Genomic DNA, 19,280 nt, shown 5'->3' with positions numbered 1-19,280 from the left:
CGTCAGCGCGCATGGGTGCGTCTAAGTAGCTCCAGCGACGTCATGCCGACGCCAACGACGCACGCAGAGCTGCACGACGACGCCTACCGACGCGCAGGGGTACTGCTGACGAAAACTTTCCGGATCCAGTCTGACGCCTGGGGGTCATTCTAAGGTAAGGAATCGATCACTACGTGTTTCTTTCAGATATATCAAAATACCTCAAATACGAAAAGACAAAACACAGACACACGGTGTGACTAATTATAAAACATTTACTTAAGCAAGCAGAAAATATGCAATGCAGTGAATTATGAAAAAATCTAAGTCACAAAACCTAAAACATTTTAGGTTGGCTTCATTTTAACAAGATGGGAGGTTGTACAGTAAATTCAATTTAATTTGCCTGAATATCACTGCACTGCTGCCACTCACACTACAGTAAAACAGAAGAAAAAACACCAATGATGTATACTGTCCAGTTTGAACAAAATCTGCCATGCAGGCATTGCAATTCAGTTGAACTGTTTTGTTTCCTTGACTACCTGTACAAAGACTGTTTGATCTCATTACTGCTATATAACATTTTTATAACCATGGCTTTTACAGCTCTGGGGTTTCAAATTAAGAGGAGGGATAAATACCAAATTTACACCTTGCTTCTTAAAGGGGGTGTAGCTGGAATTGCTGCCTCACAGGAGACTAACTCATCACAACTACTAACTAGACTAATTAAAGCATTATGCAGGGGTCTTGGAAAGGATCACAATATGGTCTGAAAGGCAAAAGGCACTAATGGATAGCTAAAGGGAGGATGAAAAAATATCGAATCACCATACAAAAATGAATAATAGGCCCATTACAGTCTTCAGAAATGGATTCCAGCTCTCCAGGTGACAATTCGCAACAAATCAGAAGCAGGAGCTTGGCAGGTAGCTCTGGTTGTGCAACCAGACTAGGAAATTGTGGTTAGTGTAAGATTTCAAACTGTGCAATAACTTACATCAGTGGGAGTTGTTAGGGGAACAAGATCAGCGACATTATGATTGACTAGATGCGCTGTATGTGTAAAGGGGTACAGGATTGACCTATAAGAGCAAAGAAGTCGATAACCTTTATAAACACAAGCAACAAAAGAGAATTGGCTTTACCCACCAGTAAGCTTTGTTTTTCTAACTAAGAGTATCCTCATGCTGTCTTAAAGTTGTCCGGTAAGGCCAGAGGTGCTCCTCTCATTTAGTTACAAGATGATAATAAAAAAAGGTAGAACAGCAGTACCATCAAATAAGTAATCAAACTGTCATCTGTGCAATGCTAGAGACGAAGATTTTAGTCAGTCGACTGTCACAAGACAGACAAATGCAAACTTTAGCAGCAGCATCTCTTAATATTAAGAATATAGTTGTACAGTGGAGTTTGGACATTTGCGCATAAAGGTGCATTTTTAATCAGGTTAACAGCTGAATTAACAACTAATGACTGGTTGGGTTATAGCAATAAAAACTTGCATGGCCAGGTTATTATTGACAGGTAAAGCTTAACAGCAACCAATAGATTACTGCTGAAAACCAGAAGACAAGCTTTGTAACTCTTGAAATAAGGAAATCATTAAAAGAAATTCTGCCTTCATAAAAACCTTCCATAAATGATGGAAATTTAAGCGCATGAAAGACACTCCAATAGTTCTATCACTGCATTTAAACAAGTTCTTGACTTATCCAACATATCAGTAAAAATTTGACTTTTGTGCTACAAACGGAAGAGACAGCACTCTGAAGAAACCTAGAAAACATGCAACAGAAAGAAAAAAAAATCACTCAGAGGCACCCTCCGAGCAGAGAGCTAGCAATGTTTGGGTTCACATTCGTCATCTCTGTGTTTCTGATAACTGTATGTTAATGAATCTGGAGTCAAGAGCAAATAAAAAGCATGGTAAACTTAGGTCAGAAGGGGCATGGCAAAAGAGGCTCTTTTGCTCGTAGGAAGCAGTTACAGGCATTCTTGTTTCAAATCTGTAAATTATAACAGATGCACATAAATTGATATGAACATACAACATGGGCTAGAGTCGGACTCTTGATAAAGAGAATTAGGCGCTATGTAAATCTATAACAAACTAAACATCCCATAAATGTATTAGGAATCTTGAACAAGACAGCCCTCCCTCTTTGGCATTAACCTAATCCACAGAATATCGGGCAGAAAGAAGCTGGCCATCTTACTACATACAGTAAAAAGTGAGAAAGGTCTTCCGAGGGAAATTAAAGTTGGCCTGTAATGAAATTACTATGAAAATGATGTGTAAATTAAGTATTTCTCAAAGAATCATCCCAATAGTGGAGGTTTTTATTTGGCCTGCTCATTGTCAGAAGAGTCTTTATCACGGTCTGGCTCCTGGATACAGACCAGTCAGTCTATCATATTGTGACGTCATTTCAGTGAGGGAGGAAATAGTTTGGACTCCTAAATTATTTTCACTGCCCCCAACATGTGTTTAGTATAAAAGTGAACCCTTGGTTCTTCAATCTAACACAAAACTGGTGAGCAAATTCAAAGTAACAAATGTACTATATCTCATCTGGCACTGTAGCTAGATCTTTGATGCACTCCTTTCTTCCAGTTCTGCCATAAAGATGTCAGAACATCCCCAAGATTACAAATGAGAAACAATTTAATCAAACTTCATAGAGAAGGGCAGTTTTTAACTCACAGAACCCTCTGCCCCTCTCCACCTTTGCTTGGACCCTATAAAGGACGTAGGGTATTTAGGAAACAGTAAGCCCCATATATCATCTATTGTCACTACAATTATTCACACAGTGACTGCGGCCTTAAAAGCTGATGTGTTAAAGTGTGAGTAAAATGGCTAAGGAAATGAGGGAACTTTAAAATGAAAGACAGCGAAGAATAGACTATTCCCTTTCCAGTTTGCTGTCAATACAAGTTCGAAGAGGGTGCTCCATTTCATGCTTGTACTACACTTTCCATGAGGGAAACATTGATGCGCAATACCAATTTAGTCACTTTTCTGACCTCTAGCAACATTAGTTTGACTGTTGTCACTCATTTTTGGTATCTAGTAACAAATTCTGGACAGCGGCTTTGTTTCCACATTAAGGAAAAAAACAGTTAGTTCAGCAAAACCATTTTGCTAAACAGAAATAACCTGGTAAAGTCTGGTGTACAAGCCAATGAAGGCTGGACTTGCATCTTGTAGTGGTAGCAGCAAAGGTAATAAGTGGTGCATTTTATGTTACATCCTTTTACCAACACATAACAAGTACATTTCACGCATTTTCTTCAATATATACTTTTTTTAAAAGCCTAAAGCACTACAAAAATTTGCTCTCTAATTCACGGTTCATGCTTAGCTTGAAAGAACGGTCACTAATAACCCCTGGCAGCCTCAGGAATACAGCAACCTTCTCACCATGGTATTAAGGGAGGTGCCCACTTTAATTATTTCTTTCCTTTGTCAATAATCAAATGACCAACAACTTAACTGGAACTTTTTGCTCAAGAAAACTAAATTCTACCACTGAACAAAACCAAAAAGAGTATATATTTAACTGTCCCATCGAGACTTCTTGCGCTTGGGTGCATCAGGGGACACGAAGTCTTCAGGTTTGTTAACTCGTTTACTGCTGCCTCCATCTCTACGGCTTTCACCATTTCGACTTTCTCCTCCACTTCGACCTTCACTGCTGCTACGACCTTCACTGTGTCGGCTACGAGAATGATGACCTTCCCCGTGACGATGCCCTTCTCCATGACGGCTGCTGCCATCACCATGACGGCTGCTGCCATCACCATGACGGCTGCTGCCATCACCATGACGGCCCCCACTGTCATCATATCGCTGGCTGTCTCGGCTACTCCGACTCTCGCTGTGACGGTCTCGACTGCTACCACCCTGTCGTCCATCACGCCCACTGCTGTTTTCACGGCCACTTTCTCGCCCACTACTGCTCTCGCGGCCACTGTCCCGCCCACTGCTGCTTTCACGGATGCTTTCTCGCCCTCCACTGCCTTCATGGTTACCTTCTCTATTACTGCCAAGAGTATTTGGTACTGTATACCCTAGAAAACCCATACTTGGGTAGCCCGTTGGTACGCTGCTCAAAGTCAATGTGCTGACAAATCCTGGCATCGCTTTGACTGCTGGTGCAGGAGCAGCAGGGGTTGGTGGGGTCTGCCCAGGATGCGTAGGTACTGAGCTTAAGCTCCCTGCACTGGTCCATCCAGTTGCGTTGGTTGAAGTGTTTCCGGTCTTTGGGCTGTTCAAGCTAGCAGCAACAAAATGAGTCTTGTACTGAGACTGTTAAAAGAAAAGAGGAAAAACACAATGTCAGACACACCAGCTAACTGCAAGATCCAAAAAATAATACAATAAAGCAAACTGCAAAACGTATAGTATCCACCCACAAAAGGGCATAGCTGAGTAAGTTAAGTGATCCATTCTTTAAACGGCTCTATTCTTAGGCACAGACATGAGAAGTAATTCCAAAGAAGTGCAGCAGAGCTGGTGCCCTAGCACTATCATTTCAAGATTACATAAGACCAAGTCTGAGAATCAGTGGCTTTGTCAACTTCAATGCTCTGTTGCATTCCAAGCAAGGCTCTGACAGTAGAGTCTTATTTTTATCTGACTATAGTGAGGCAACATTTTGGCCAGAATGAAGATGGAGAGGAGGGTGGATCATATGTCCGAAGTACATGAAGGACTAAGAATTCAGAAGCAACCAGAGTGAATACATTACTTTAATGTCCTACCCTCTTTGGTCATAAGAAAGGAAAGATTCCCAAGCATGAATACAGAAGAGTCCACATCGATGAGGACTAAACATACAAAATGGTTATGTACCAGTAGTAACAATTTTGCAGTGTAGTGAAGACAGGGTTTTGCCTGCACACATTGCTATGTTAGCATAAGCGTTTTAGAAGTTAAACGCCATCTTGCCACTTTTGCACACGATACTACACGCAACTGTTATTATAAGTAAAACTGCTTGCTTGCTTTTTCTTCACATGAGAACGGTCTGTTTTTCACATCCCTAGACTTACACTACGACCTTAGTCTGAATACTGTGTGCAGAAGCCTTCAAGGTCAAATAACAATGTATGCTGTTGAATTCAGGTTGATCGACCCATGCTCTAGACACAAGCACACAGCTGCAATTATCTGAAACTCGGGTGCCTTTAATATTGCACTGCATGCATGATACTGCCACTTGGAGAAAACCTTTCCAGCTACAGAGAGTGTTGCTGATCCTGTGATGTGAATCACCTAAGCTGATCTTGGAGGTATGGGGTTCCCCATTCAAGCCTAGAGACCTTCTATTATTATAAAACTAGCTTCGAGCCAGGAGAGGGTGGTACACAAGGTGCTATAAGACCTGTTTTCACTATCATTATAATATGATTTCTCCCTTTGTGTTTTATGGAATTGTAACAATGCTGATGGTTTTATTTCTAATCATTTGTCTGCTTATGTTAGCCAAAATACTGCATCTTAGAGCACGTAGTTAAAAATAAACATTTTAAACTTTTCCGGGTCTCAGATTACTCATGTTGTGGACTTGTACGAGAATAAAGACGAAAGAGTGTTTTTGACTCCCACCATTCCTGAGAGTACCCTAAGTCGCATGTTCTGGGTTGTCTAATCATTGGTAGCTTCGCTGTAGTACGGAGAACGAATGAGACACTGATGCTAGACGGATAGGGGTTCTGGGTACTGAGGTGAGTTTTTGGTACACCACAATTCACTGAGGTCCTGGTTTCCTGCGCATAGTTCTGTGCATGAGCAGAATTCCCGCAACATGGCGCACCTAACGTTTGCTCTTTTTTTCGAGACGCTTTAGTAGTGCTTTATTTGTCCACGACACATTCACACCTGTTTCCAGTTGACAGAAGTGACGGATTAACCTACCTATCTGAATAAATTATAGGTTCATTCAAGCTTGACAATTAAAAAGTTTTCATTTTGAATTACTGCCCCTTTTTTGTGCTACAGTTTAAAATAGATTGTTTTTCTTTCTCTGCGTCCTTATGGCTGAAGTTGCTACTGCAGCGCATAGCCAAGCACCACTCCGGCATCATCTGACGCAGCTTGGGGAGCCCGACGATGGAATGTCAGTAATCTTTGTAGTGAGTGCCGATACATCGTTCCCCTATGAGCTTTTCTACTCTTGGGTTACGTTTCCTGAAGTGGATGCGGATGATAACAAGTTCCACTCTTACGGCAGTTCCTGTGAATTACACACCATATAGAACACAGGAGATTCCGATTTCCGCTTGGCAGCATTGTATTTGGTTCAATGGCACCCTCCCCCACACCGTAACTCCGGTTCGGTTAGGTCCCTTGTCCATCCCTGGGGCCACTTGGCCAGTCTTGGCCAGGTTTACACCTCATCCAAGTTATTTGCTAGCCCCAGTGGACGACTTACGTCAGCTACATACCGCCTTGATAGTGGTGCATAGGGCTTTGGTGCAATACGTCTCACGCAATCTCCAGGTGGGGGCACCTGGAGTTGCGACGCAACCAGTTGGACCGGCCGGGATTTCTATTAGTCCCGTCATGGTTAATTCGGTACTGGGCAAGCACCCCCAGAATAAGGACGATATGTCTTATTGGCTTGCTGAGAAATTTGGCCAGCTGGAAGCAGTATTTCCTAATACAACTCCTGTGGAGAAACACAGGATTCTTACAATTAGTTTGCAGAAAGACTTAGTACCTGAAGTAACAGATTGTGAGAACTGGGGTAAAGTGTTTGCAGCAGTCTACGCGAAGCGCTTCGACACTCCGTCTATGACTGTGACCGTGATGAAGCGTGTTCAGGATGAGCACGGTCCGGAGGCAGCGGTCGAGTTGGGAATGAGGCTTGTCAGCGTGTTTGACGTAGTTGCTGATCTCATTCTTGCTAACGTCAAGGGAGATGCAGTTAACTTTCAGGTGTCTAATGAGCTGCGCCTCGTCGCCGACGCCAATAAATCCCAGCAGTTACCGAAGATTATTGCGGAGGCTTATAAGACCATTGGCCGCAACAGTTTGGGTGTTAAGCCTTTCGCTAAAATAACAGCGCAACCGCAAACTCAGACGTTTAATTCTGCTAAAGACGACCGTCCTGTTTTTCCTAAACAAAACTGGAAAACTAAAAAACAGGGGAAGCAGCAACAGAAACAAGGGTCACGTCCTGCGTCACCAATACCAGTGCCTACTGAACGCTCATATGAGTTGCGTGATCGCGCGCGAATTAGGTCTCCTGATATATTTCAGGTTCCTGATCAACGTTCTCCTCGTTCTACACAGGAAACAACAGTCTCACAAGCCGGTGGAGATGAACGCGGCAGAGGTCGGGGTGCCCGTCAAGGAAGTGAACAGCCCGCCCGGCTAATGGTAAAAGCAAGCAGGACGACGTTTCACGTCAACGACCTCAGTTTCAGAAAAATAAAGTTGCTGCACTAAAAGCGAGGTATGCAACGGATAGTGAGAACACAGCTTCAGAACCTGACATGGACACCAACGCTGCTAGACAGCGCAGCGGAGGTTGCAATAGTGCGGCAAGCACTGCGTCCATATCTGAAGGCGACAGCAACCAATACGTTTATTACTGTAGAAACTGCTGACACTAGAGTGGCTCCCCCTGACGGACTATATGACATAGTCCTTTTAATTGAAGGTGACATACAACGTACAATAAAAGGGATTATTTGGGAAAATCTGACCTCTACGTATGACATTTTGTTAGCAGAGGCGAACTGGCCCCCACCTTTCGTTTTGGCGGCTCCGAGAGGGGAGGAGGTAATCCTCCCCTCTTTCACACACACTGTGCCCAAGGAGCAGGTGCAGAGCTTTGCTTGCAAGCTTGCACCGGCGTTGTACTGTACTCAGGTTGGTTGGGATGAATTATCGTCCTGCCATGAGATTTCATTACGGTCAACGCCACAGCCACAACCCCAATATCCCATGTGCCAGGAAGCTAGAGCTCACGTCGCAGAAATGAAATGAAATGAGACATTTATAAAAGCGCATGGCTACCCATAGGCCTCCCAGCGCTAAGAACCCAATCAACAGAAGAGAATACTGATTAATCAGTTGGGAATAAATACGTCTTCAAGAGTCTCCGAAAGGGAAGATAATCCTCCTCCAGACGAATGAATTCTGGAAGGGCGTTCCAAGCTCTGGAGGCTACATAGGAGAAACAACGGCCTCCACTTCCGGACCTGAGAATTCTCGGAACCGTGGCCAGGCGTTTATTCCCAGAGCGAAGGGATCTTCTGGGACAGTATGGAGAGACAATCCTCCGAAGGATTGGTGGGCCCTTAGCGGCCATGATCTTATGAGTAACACAGAGGGCCTTGAATTTGATCCTCTCTGCAATAGGAAGCCAATGCAGCTGTTTGATTGCTTCTCTCGCTGACTCTCTCCGCGGAATTTGCAGGAGAATTCTTGCTGCACAAGTCTGGACTTTCTGGAGTATGCTTAATGTTGATTGAGGAACTCCCAAATAGAGGGCATTAGCATAATCCAGACGCGACAGAATTAATGCCTGGAGAAGCAGTTTTTTTGCCTTGAACGGAAGAAGGGGCAGAATGTTCCGAGCTGTTTTGAGTGTTCCAAAACAGCATCCAGCTACCTTTTTTAGCCTGGACCTTCATATCAAGTTTGGCATCCAGCCAAACTCCTAAGCTCTTGATGTGGTTTTTGGGAGTAGGAGCGTTTCCCATACAACTAGGCCACGCAAGAAGCAGGCCTGGAGGCAGGGGCCTACCCAGCAGCATGAGGTCAGTTTTTGCTCCATTTAACTGAAGACAAGATTGTTCCATCCAAACTGAAATTTCTTCCAGACATCTGGAAAGATAACTTCCAGGCTGTCCTGGATCTTTGAGGGAGACTATCAACTGGGTGTCATCGGCATATGTGACAATTTGTATGCCAAACACCTCCACTATTTTTGCTAATGGGCTCATATAAATATCAAAAAGAGTGGGGCTTAGTGAAGAACCCGGAGGCACTCCACTCTTCAAAGGCACAATCTTAGAAGTCACATTGTCCTCAAAGACCTGGAATGTACGGCCTTCCAAAAAGGAGACTATCCACATCAGTGCGGTTCCTGTCACCCCCATCTCATAACATCTAGAGATAAGGATTTGATGGTTGACAGTATCGAAAGCCGCACTGAGGTCAAGGAGGATTATTGCAGCTGATCCTCCTGAGTCCATGATTTTTCTTGCCTCCTCCACCACCGCGATCAGGGCCGTTTCAGTGCCCTGAAGTGTTCTAAAACCGGTCTGTGTCAGGTGCAAGCAATCGTGCTCCTCCAAATAGGAGGAGAGAATAGTGTTGACATATTTCTCCGCTATTTTAGCTATTCCCGGGAGCAGGGAGACTGGCCGATAATTGGCCATCACTTCTGGGTCTGATCCTGGCTTTTTCAGGAGGGCTTTAACCATCGCTTGCTTCCATGATGAGGGGACCCTACCGGCTACCAGTGAGGAATTAATAAGTGTTGCGATGACGGGGGCTACTTCTCGGGCAACCTTACACAGTACCGTGGGGGGTGCCTGATCTTTAGGGGAGCCTGATTTGAGTTTGTTGAGTAGGGAGACTGCTTTAACGGAGTCCAGAGGTGGAAAAGATTCCAAACTCCGATCTAAAGGGCCTCTTTTTTCTTCCATCTGAGGATCATAGGAGGAATTGTCCACTAATGGAAAGGCTGAGTAAATTGCCATAACTTTAGCATGAAAGAACTCTGCTATATCATTACAGCGCCCTTGTAAGTCAGAGGGGCTAGCTGCAGTGAGTGGAGGGGTAGTCAAGGATTTAAAGATTTGAAAGATTTCTCGTGGGGCATTAGGTGCTGATAAAATTTTTGCTTCATAGTACTTAGATTGTACTTTGATAATCTCTGCTTTATACAGTTTTAGCGCATCGCGATAAACTTGTTTTTTCCCGGGTGAAAAATCTTTCCTCCACTGTCTCTCTAGTTGCTTGCAGTTCCTTTTTTGCTCTCTAAGCTCTGTGGTGTACCATGCCACTTTTTTGGGACCCTTTTTAATGTCCCCAAGATTTTTAGGGGCTAGCACATCCAATGAATTTTCAATCCAGCGATTAAATTGCAAGTTTGCCAGTTCAGGGTTGGCGTATAGCCGGGGGCAGGTTTCTTTAAGAATAGCGGCCCATTCTCCCATAGAAATGTTGGACCAGTTCCGGCTCAAAATTTTGGTATGGTTTTCTACCGTCCTGGTTGTGGAGGAGGACCAGGAGAATGAAATCAAATAGTGGTCACTCCAGGGGAGCGGGTGGGAACCTTCCACCCGGATGTGAGTATTGGTAAAAATAGGGTCCAGCAAATGTCCCTTGATATGGGTCGGACCCATCACTTTCTGGGTGAGAAGTAACGCCCCTAAGGTGTCAAACAAATCCTCCACATTGGTGGAGGAGCGTAATTCAGAATGCAGGTTAAGATCTCCCAGGACTGTGAAATTCGGCAAGGAGCTGACCGATAAGGATATATTATCTGCCAAATCCCCGATAAAAGATCCTATCGCTCCTGGGGGTCGATAAATCAACATGCCTGAAAACGTGCAGGTAGGCGTAAAATTGATAGAGAAGGAACAACTTTCACAGTCACGGATCAGCCCACCCGAAATTCGACAACTGAAAGAATCCCTATGAATAATGGCAAGCCCTCCACCTCTAATCAGGCCTCGATCTTGCCTCTGGATGGTGTAGCCTTGGGGGAGTGCCTGGACCACTGCTGGGTTTGACCAGTCCGTAAGCCAAGTTTCGGTAAGAAACAGTACATCCGGACTGGTATTGCTCAAGAAATCCTTGAGCAATTGGAATATCAAGGAGTAATTGAAACATGTGTGTCACCCATGAATAATCCTCTTTTCACTGTAACTAAACCTGATGGGTTGTACCGCCTAGTTTTAGATTATCGGCATTTGAACTCTCATTGTCGGATGTGCGCGGTACAGAATACCCATAGTTCTGCCCTTGTTGATATTTTGTGAGAAAAAGGTTTAAGACCACACTTGACATTTCAAATGGCTTTTACAGTCATAAGCTGTCCTCCATTAGTAGTCAATGGACAGCCTTTACTTCTGGCGGCAAACAAAAACAATTTAAAAGATTAGCCATGGGCTATAAGAACAGCCCAGGCGTCTTTGCCGCACGTGTTGTCTCTCTGTTAGAGAGCATTGACCCGGATGCGCACTCGTATGTTGATGATATTTATCTCACGGACGACGAATTATGGCCACATCTGTGTCGCGTTGACCGCATCATTGTCATGTTTGCGGACTTCAGTTACAAATTTATCTTTGCAAAATCGCACATTGCAGAGTACACAGTATTGTTTTTGGGTAATGAGCTCTACAACGAAGGACGAGGTTTAGCACCTTACTTCCTGGAGAAATGCGCATGTTTGCGCGCTCCAACGACTGAAAAAATGCCAATCCTTGCTGGGTTTTTTGAATTTCGGGCATACTTATATTCCCGATTATGCCCAGTGTATCAAACCGCTATATGCCTTGGTACAACCTACTTTTACCAAATCTTGCTGGGTGCCAGAACATTCGGCTATACTGCACTGCAAGCTGATCTTCTTGCATCTAAATAATTATTGACACGTGATAACCACACAAACCTCGTAATAAGAATTGTGCCTAGCGCAGTGGGTTTCACGTACTTAACATTTAATGAGGGAGACAGTCCCTATTGCTAACAAGTCACACTTGTACACTTCGGCTAAAATGCGCTTTTCCACTGTCTAGAAAGTATTGACTGCTGTACAGAAGGCGATTCTGAAAGAGAGAGCGCTGTCGCAGGGGAAACGCATGTTGGTTGTCACACCGTATCCTGCCCTTGAGGCAGTGACGAAGGCCAGTGTACCTAATTCTAAAGCTTTGCATCCACGTTGGATACAATGGGCCACTTCCTTGACGTCTCCGGATGTCACATTTATCTTGGATTCCTCATTGCAAACTCAGGAGTACTTGCAGTATGAATCTGTTCCTCCAGCTCCTCAGTCCATGCGCCCACTTGAGGATTACCATTGTATCATTTACACTGATGGTTCGGCGCAACCGGCGACGGAATCTAAGCTTGCTTATTCAGCGGCCTGCGCAATAGTGGCTGGTACCATTGTAAATGGACAATCCAAGTCAGATGTCGTGCACACGCAGACATTAGGGGACTGTACCACCCAGTTGGCAGAGCTACGTGCTTTGGTGCTTGCACTAGAGTTTGCTGATCCCCATGTGACTACTCTTAATGTAAGTGACTCTTACTACTGTGTCGAGTCTTTCAACGACAATTTATTCTTTTGGATTCAGAATGCATATCAAGATTCCAAAGGTAGCACAATCAAACACAAAATGCTTTGGGTTTGAGTCGAAGAACTTAAACAACGTCTGCCTCTCGTGAATGTAAAATTCATACTCTTGGTCACCACCGCGTATGAGTACGCGCTGTTGGTTACAGTTTAGCTGATGAAGCAGCGAAAACTGCAGTGGGGACATATCTAGTAGCAGCAGTTACAAGATTCAAAAGTAAGATTGATGATGACATCTGGGCTGCTATTGCTGCGACAGAGAAGGGAGATAATTACCCTAGAGGTTTCCCTTCTAAATACTCTATCATTTTAGTCCTGATAAAGTTCCCTATGTGAGAATTAACGACGCTGGTGACAGATTGATTCCCAACGCGGACCGCAGGCTCTCGTTGATAACAGCCGCTCACGAAGGTATGGCCTCGGCTCATGCAGGCGTCTCAGCGACTGTCACTATCTTGCAACAACATTACTGGTGGCACGGATTGTATAAACAGACTTGTGATTATGTCCGTACGTGTGACATTTGCCAGCAGATTAAACCTTCGACTGCTGCACGTCCACCTCAAACACAGCTGTACATATATAATAAACCACTTGGGTGTGTTTATTTTGATCACTGCGGTCCTTTCTCCTCTGATACTGCGTATAAGTTCATCTTAGTTGCAGTGGAGTCGTGCACAATTTTTCTATGGTTTGGCCACAAAGGAGTGCTGATGCTCAAACTGTCATCAGGGATTTGCGTGTCTTGGTGGGAATTTTTGCATGTGGTACCCTCCAATCGGACCAGGGTCCAGCGTTCGCCTCTAAGGCGTACAAGGAAGTCATTAGGTCTCTGGGGGTCCAAGTCAAATTTTCGTCACCATACCGCCCGAGGGCAATTTTGTTGTGGAACGAATGAACCGTAACTTAAAGCAATCTTTGACATCTAGGGTTTTAGGTACTGGTAGAAACTGGTTGGCCCATTTGTATAGCGTTCAACGTGCACTTAATATTCTCCCTAGAAGGTCTCTGGGTGGGCGGACCCCATACGAAATGCTCTTTGGCATGAAAATGTTTATCCCGGCCCTTGATGGTCTAGACATGGTGGCGTCGGCCGCACCCTTTGACGTAGATGATCATTTTGCTGTGTTACAGAATCTACAAGAGGCTCGAGACAGTCTTGCAAAGGAACACTTGCCCTCCACAGCTAATGCTGCACTTCAGATTCCGGTAGTTGGCTGGCTACCTCGAGTCGGTGACCTGGTCCGTGAGAAGGTGGAGTGCTTGGCGTGAAGGGTACAAGAACAGTCATTTTACCTCCACTTCCTGGTCGCAAGGATAACAGGTACATCTCCATTGACAATGTCAAACTACAACGAGTGGCTGATTCTTCTCATTAGGACTCCAGCGCTCTCTTGTCCAGCAATGCTGAGAAATTCTGTTTTGGCTCCGGCAAATACGAACAGGCCTGACATTGCCATCAAGATGCATATAGTTACTAATCCTTTGACTCCACCGGCTGGTGGTCCCCATGAAGATACTGAGTATACCTATCCCACAGATGTGTCATTGCCTGGTGTGCAATCAAGCGCAGTTGACCAGTTTCGTTTTTCATTTGACACTAACTCTACAACATCGAATGCCCCATCGAAAATTTCTATTTTTGCTGTTTGGTTTAAAAGACATTTTTTAATTCCCCCTTGGACTTGCATTTGGCTGATACTCATCTATTTTTTTTGTTTATGTCGATTGGATATGTGGTTGTCTTTATTCGTCTAGTGAATGGACATTATCTTACCGAAAGATCTGCAATTAGATTAATTGATGGAACTTTGGCACCCCACTCCTCATCACACATCATGAAGAGGGACCAGACTTTTGTTAATATTTCTGCCTGGCCTGTGTTAGATGGGATAGTATCGGATGCTGTAAAATTTCAAATTCATGGCCCTACAGAGGTGATTAATGTCCCCAATGTACTTCGTGTTTCTATGGGGGATGTTGTCAAACAAAACATACGCTCTGAGGATTGGGATGTCCAAGCCGTTGAGGCTCTTTTTTCTGATTTGAAATATTATGCTGCTTAAGATTTGTACTTGGACTCAGCGAATTATTGTGAGAAAGTGGCTCTGTATATACTGTTCCCAAATAGGTACAGTGTGTGCAGAGTCGACAGTCCCCAGAGGTTTGGCAGAGGCTAAAGTTAGATATAACCTTACTCTCTAAAGTGGTAGCTTGGTCGAGCAGTAAGGCAGTATTAGAGGACAGTGTAAAGCATTTGTTGCACACACTCAGTCAGCAAATGGTCTCACACACTCAATAACTGAACTCTAGGCCAATGGTTTGTATAAAAAATATATGGTTGTTTTATTTTAGAACCAACAATAGGTATCAAAATATACTTTCTCAGAATGAGATGCTTTAGTTAAATACTTTGCAATAGGCAATTGACCTTTGCAGATAATAGTTACAGTTTTGTTGCAATAGGCAACACAATTTCCAACACAATAATACATTGAGCTCATAAGGAATTTTAAGTTATGTGCACTTGATTACCTTCAGGATTACTTTTCTAACTCCAGGACTGGCTCCTAGATTTAGTCCTGGGACAGTTCTTGTAAACAAGTGAGTAAATTCGTTTTGGTTACTGTGGTGATTTTTAAGCAATATTTTGCTATTTTAAAAGTTGACACTTAGAAACTTTTGCTAATCAAATTACCAATGTTATCCTATGGAAGGAAATTCACTTACCAGGTAAGTGAGGTTATGGTTACTTTTTCTAGGTCAGTGTTGGATTCTAGATCCAGCACTCGTGTACCACCTATAAGCAGTTGAGAAACTGCGTTTAAGTTACACAGGCGAATTTTAAGGAATATTTACAAGTTTGCAAAATCGACACTTAGAAGAAATTTCACAGAAAAACAGTCAATGGTTGTGAGAAAGTGGCTCTGTATATACTGTTCCCAAATAGGTACAGTGTGTACAGAGTCCACAGTCCCCAGAGGTTTGGCAGAGGCTAAAGTTAGATATAACCTTACTCTCTAAAGTGGTAGCTTGGTCGAGCAGTAAGGCAGTATCAGAGGGCAGTGTAAAGCATTTGTTGCACACACTCAGTCAGCAAATGGTCTCACACACTCAATAACTGAAATCTAGGTCAATGGTTTATATATAAAAAAAATATATGCTTGTTTTATTTTAGAACCAACAATAGGTATTAAAATATACTTTCTCAGAATGAGATGCTTTATATAAATACTTTTTCAATATGCAATTGGCTTTTGTAGAAAGTTACAAGTGGTTGCAATAAACAACACAATTTTAAACACAATAATGCATTGGGTTCAATGGAAGTTTCAAGTTATTTGCAATAGATTACTTTTAGGATTACTTTTGTGATTCCAGGACTGGATCCTAGATTCAGTCCTGGGACAGTTCATGGAAACAGGTGAGTAAAGTCGACTTAGTTACTGTTGTGATTTTTAGGCAACATTTTGTTATTTTAAAAGTTGACACTTAGAAGAAATTTCATAGAAAACATCAATGATTCCCTATGAAAGAAAATTCAAGTTGCAGGTATGGTATGTTCTCGTTACTTTTGTAATCCAGTACTGGGCTCCTAGGCTCAGTACTGGGACCTCAATCTTAAACAGGTAAGCAATTACGTTTTCAGAGTTGGTACGATTTTTAAAGAATATTTGTAGTTTGCAAAAATCGACACTTAGAAGAAATTTCACGGAAAAACAGTCAATGATTTCCTATGGAAGAAAATTGGGTTAATGGTAAGTACGGTTGTGAGTACTTTTCAGGGTCAGTGCTGGGCAACAAGATCCATCACTGGGATCTCTCCTAATAGCAGGTGAGTATTTTTGTTTTTGTTACTCGGTTGATTTTAGGTGAATATTTTAAGTTTTAGAAACTCCACACTTAAAAGAAATTTCAGAAGAAACCAGTCAATGTTACCCTATGGAGGAAAATTGGGTTATCGGCTTTTGGGTAAGTACTCGACTGGCAGAGTTAAGGTTCTGCTCACAGACTCAGGGGTCTCCCAGGGTCAGGTAGGTACAGTTGTTACACCCTCACCGGCACAGGGGCAGCCGGGTGCAGAGTGAGTTAGGCCCAATGTTATCCTATGGGAGGCAGGGGGGCCTTGGTTGGTGGCTGCTGACTAGCAGGCCACACGGCTGTGGGAGCTGGGCTCTTGGTCACTTGCTCAGGGCAAATGGGGAAGTAGATAGGTGTAGAGGTTACACTGCCAGGGCCACTCGGGCGGCTGGGATCAGGGTGCTTTTGAGCCTTCGGGCGCTCAATGGATTTCAATGGGAAAGCTCCTAGTTGAACAAAGGCTGCAAGCTCGGGGACAAAGATTCTTCAGGTGCCACCACCACTTCGAGAGGTAAGTTGGATAGTTGGAGGATAGGTAGGCCCCCAGGAGTTGGGCACAGGAGGCCGCAGGGCGCCGGGTGAAGGGGTGCCTTTTGGTGTCGGGAAATCTTACCCTCTGTTGATCGCGGTTGGGGGGGGTAGCTGGTTCTGAGGCTGCAGGCGTAGCCAGGAGCATTGAGGTGAGTCCCTGGGTGCCGGATTCGGGGTCACAGTCTCCGGGGGGGATGTCCTCAGGGTCTTTGTTCACTCCGGCACAGGCCAGGCTTGGCGGGTGCAGAGTGTGCAGGGTTCGCGGTTCCGGGCTGATGCCAGGGGTTAGAAGCTGGTTTTAAGCAGAGCCTCTGCTCATGGGAGTCCCAGGTGCTTAGAGCCAAAAGGTAGCCATGCCCTCCGGGGTTTGTGAGGTTGCTGGCCACAAGAGGTGCCGGGATGTAGCAGGAGCAGGTTCGAGGGTCGACAGACCGGTAGGGCTGGGGGCAAAGCAGTTGGTGTCTTCCTCTTCTTAGCAGCTGCACGGCAGGTCTTCTTTCTTCTTGCTCTTCTTTGTTTTTTGGAATCTGGAATCTAAGGAAGGAAGGTTCAGGGTGCCCCTAAATACTAGATTTAGGGGCATTACAGGTAGGTAAAGGGCAGGGACCAATGGGTCCCTGCCCTGGGGTGGATACACCCGCTATCCTGCCACTCCCCTGGGGGAGGGGGGCAGTGGCCTAGTCCTGATTGTGTAGGGCTCCCCATCTTCAAGATGGCAAGGGCCCGGAGATGTGCTTCACCTCGCCTCCCCCACCTGAGGGGTGGGGTTGACAGGGCTGGCACATCCCCTGTCCTTACTTGGAGTTTCCGGCCACTCTTCCCGCCAGAGTGGAGGTCAGAACCGGTGGGGGCCAGTCGCTGAGTACAGCAAGTGGCCTGGAGAAGCTCACAAAGGCGGCATGCCTTCCCCCTGCCCATTCTGGGGGAGGAGACCTAGCACCTCGCCCAGGATGTGCATTGTGGCAGGCCCAGGAGAGCAAGGGCTCTCCAACCAGGGGTCTAGCAACATGTCTGCTGTGTGGCAGCCTAGGCAGCCTCTCAGACAAGACGTGGATTGTAAGATAGGTTTCAGGGGGCATCTCTAAGATGCCCTCTGTGGTGCTTTGTACATTAAATCCCACACTGGCATCAGTGCAGGTTTAATGTGCTGAGAAGTTTGATACCAAACTTCCCAGTCTTCAGTGTTGCCATTATGGTGCTGTGGAGTTCGTGTTTGACGAGCTCTCAGCACCATGTACTCTTAAATGGCAGCACTGCACTTACAGTGCCCAGGAATGGACCTGGGTACTGTAGGGGCACAGGGCTCATGCTCCTGTGCCCACACCACTGGCATATGGCACCCAGCTAGAGGGGTAGCTGATGTATGCCAGGGCAGTGTAGGTTGTGGGCATGGCACACAAGGATGTGTGCCATGTCGACTCTTTGTTTTGTCTTGTACCCAGACACTCAGCCTGCAAGGGCAGTGTGTTTGTGTTAGGTTACAGGGCCTCTAAGGGTGGTACAATAAGTGTTGCAGCCCTTTAGAGGCTTTCCCTGATCACAAGGCCCTGGGTACCATTTACCAGGGGCTGACATGTGGCCAGGGTTTGCCAATTTGGGTTTGGTTTGTTTTAGGGAAGGAACATAGGCCCTGGGCACCTGATTGGCAGGAGTCCAGGGCACACTCAGTCAAAGTACATTCAGCAATTCAGCAAAAAGTGGGGGCATACCATGCAAGAAAGATGGCACTTTCTCACACCACTGACCTCCAAGAAGCCAGGCGCTCCTGCAGACGCCTCGTGAAACTCTGGCAGAACAGGAAAACGACCGAAGACCAGAACTACAGGAACGCCATGTATGAATACCACCAGCACATAAAAGCAACAAAGCGGACCTTTATCAAGAACAAAATCCACACCAACGCAAGCAACGCAAAATAACTCTTCAAAATCATACAGCAGTTCACCAAACCCCCCCCCCCCCCAGTGAAGCCACGGATGTCTCACCATCTCAGGTCCTCTGAAACAAGCTCAGCTCCTACCTCCACCTAAAAATCAAGGCCCTCTACGGTAACTTCAGCGAACAGACTCCGGACACCACCCCCCTCTCCACCACCGTCAACCAACTGACCATCATCACCTGGAAACCCGCCACCACTGAAGACACCGCCACGACCATGAAGAACACCCACTCAGGAGCCCCCACTGACCCCTGCCCACCGCACATCTACCACAGAGCCGCTGTCACCATGGCACCCGAACTAGGCCGGACAATAAACCCCTCCTGAAGAAACCACTGGCCGACCCGATGAACCTGAAAAAGTACCGGCCCATCTCTCTCCTTCCCTTCGCAGCCAAAGTCACCGAGAGATTCGTCAACGCCTAGCTGACCACCTTCATCAAAGAGAACGCCATTCTCGACTCCTCCCAGTCCGGATTCCGCACCAACCACAGCAACGAGACCGCCCTCCTCGCTGCCACCGATGACATCCGCATGCTACTCGACCAGGGCCACACTACGGCCCTCATCCTACTAGACCTCTCCGCAGCCTTCGACACCGTCTCACACCGCACTCTCGCTGCCAGATTC

General features: G+C 45.4%; 1 protein-coding gene across 2 annotated transcripts in view; it reads right to left on the bottom strand.

Annotated features, from left to right (window-relative positions):
- Nucleotides 1-236: 236 nt before the first annotated feature.
- Nucleotides 237-19,280, bottom strand: part of LOC146871945 (ATP-dependent RNA helicase DDX42-like) — an 865,800-nt gene continuing 846,756 nt past the window's right edge. For both annotated transcript variants that reach the window (XM_085652377.1, XM_085652387.1), the window contains one exon: nucleotides 237-4,297. In XM_085652377.1, coding sequence (XP_085508503.1) covers nucleotides 3,545-4,297 — 753 coding nt within the window. In that variant the 3' untranslated portion in view covers nucleotides 237-3,544. The remainder of the gene's footprint in view (nucleotides 4,298-19,280) is intronic.

The sequence above is a fragment of the Triturus cristatus genome, chromosome 1_1 (assembly GCF_964204655.1).
Source record: "Triturus cristatus chromosome 1_1, aTriCri1.1, whole genome shotgun sequence".
NCBI classification, from domain to species: domain Eukaryota; kingdom Metazoa; phylum Chordata; class Amphibia; order Caudata; family Salamandridae; genus Triturus; species Triturus cristatus.
The sequence above is the reverse complement of the archived record's forward strand: the minus strand, read 5'-3'. Positions and strand labels throughout refer to the sequence as shown.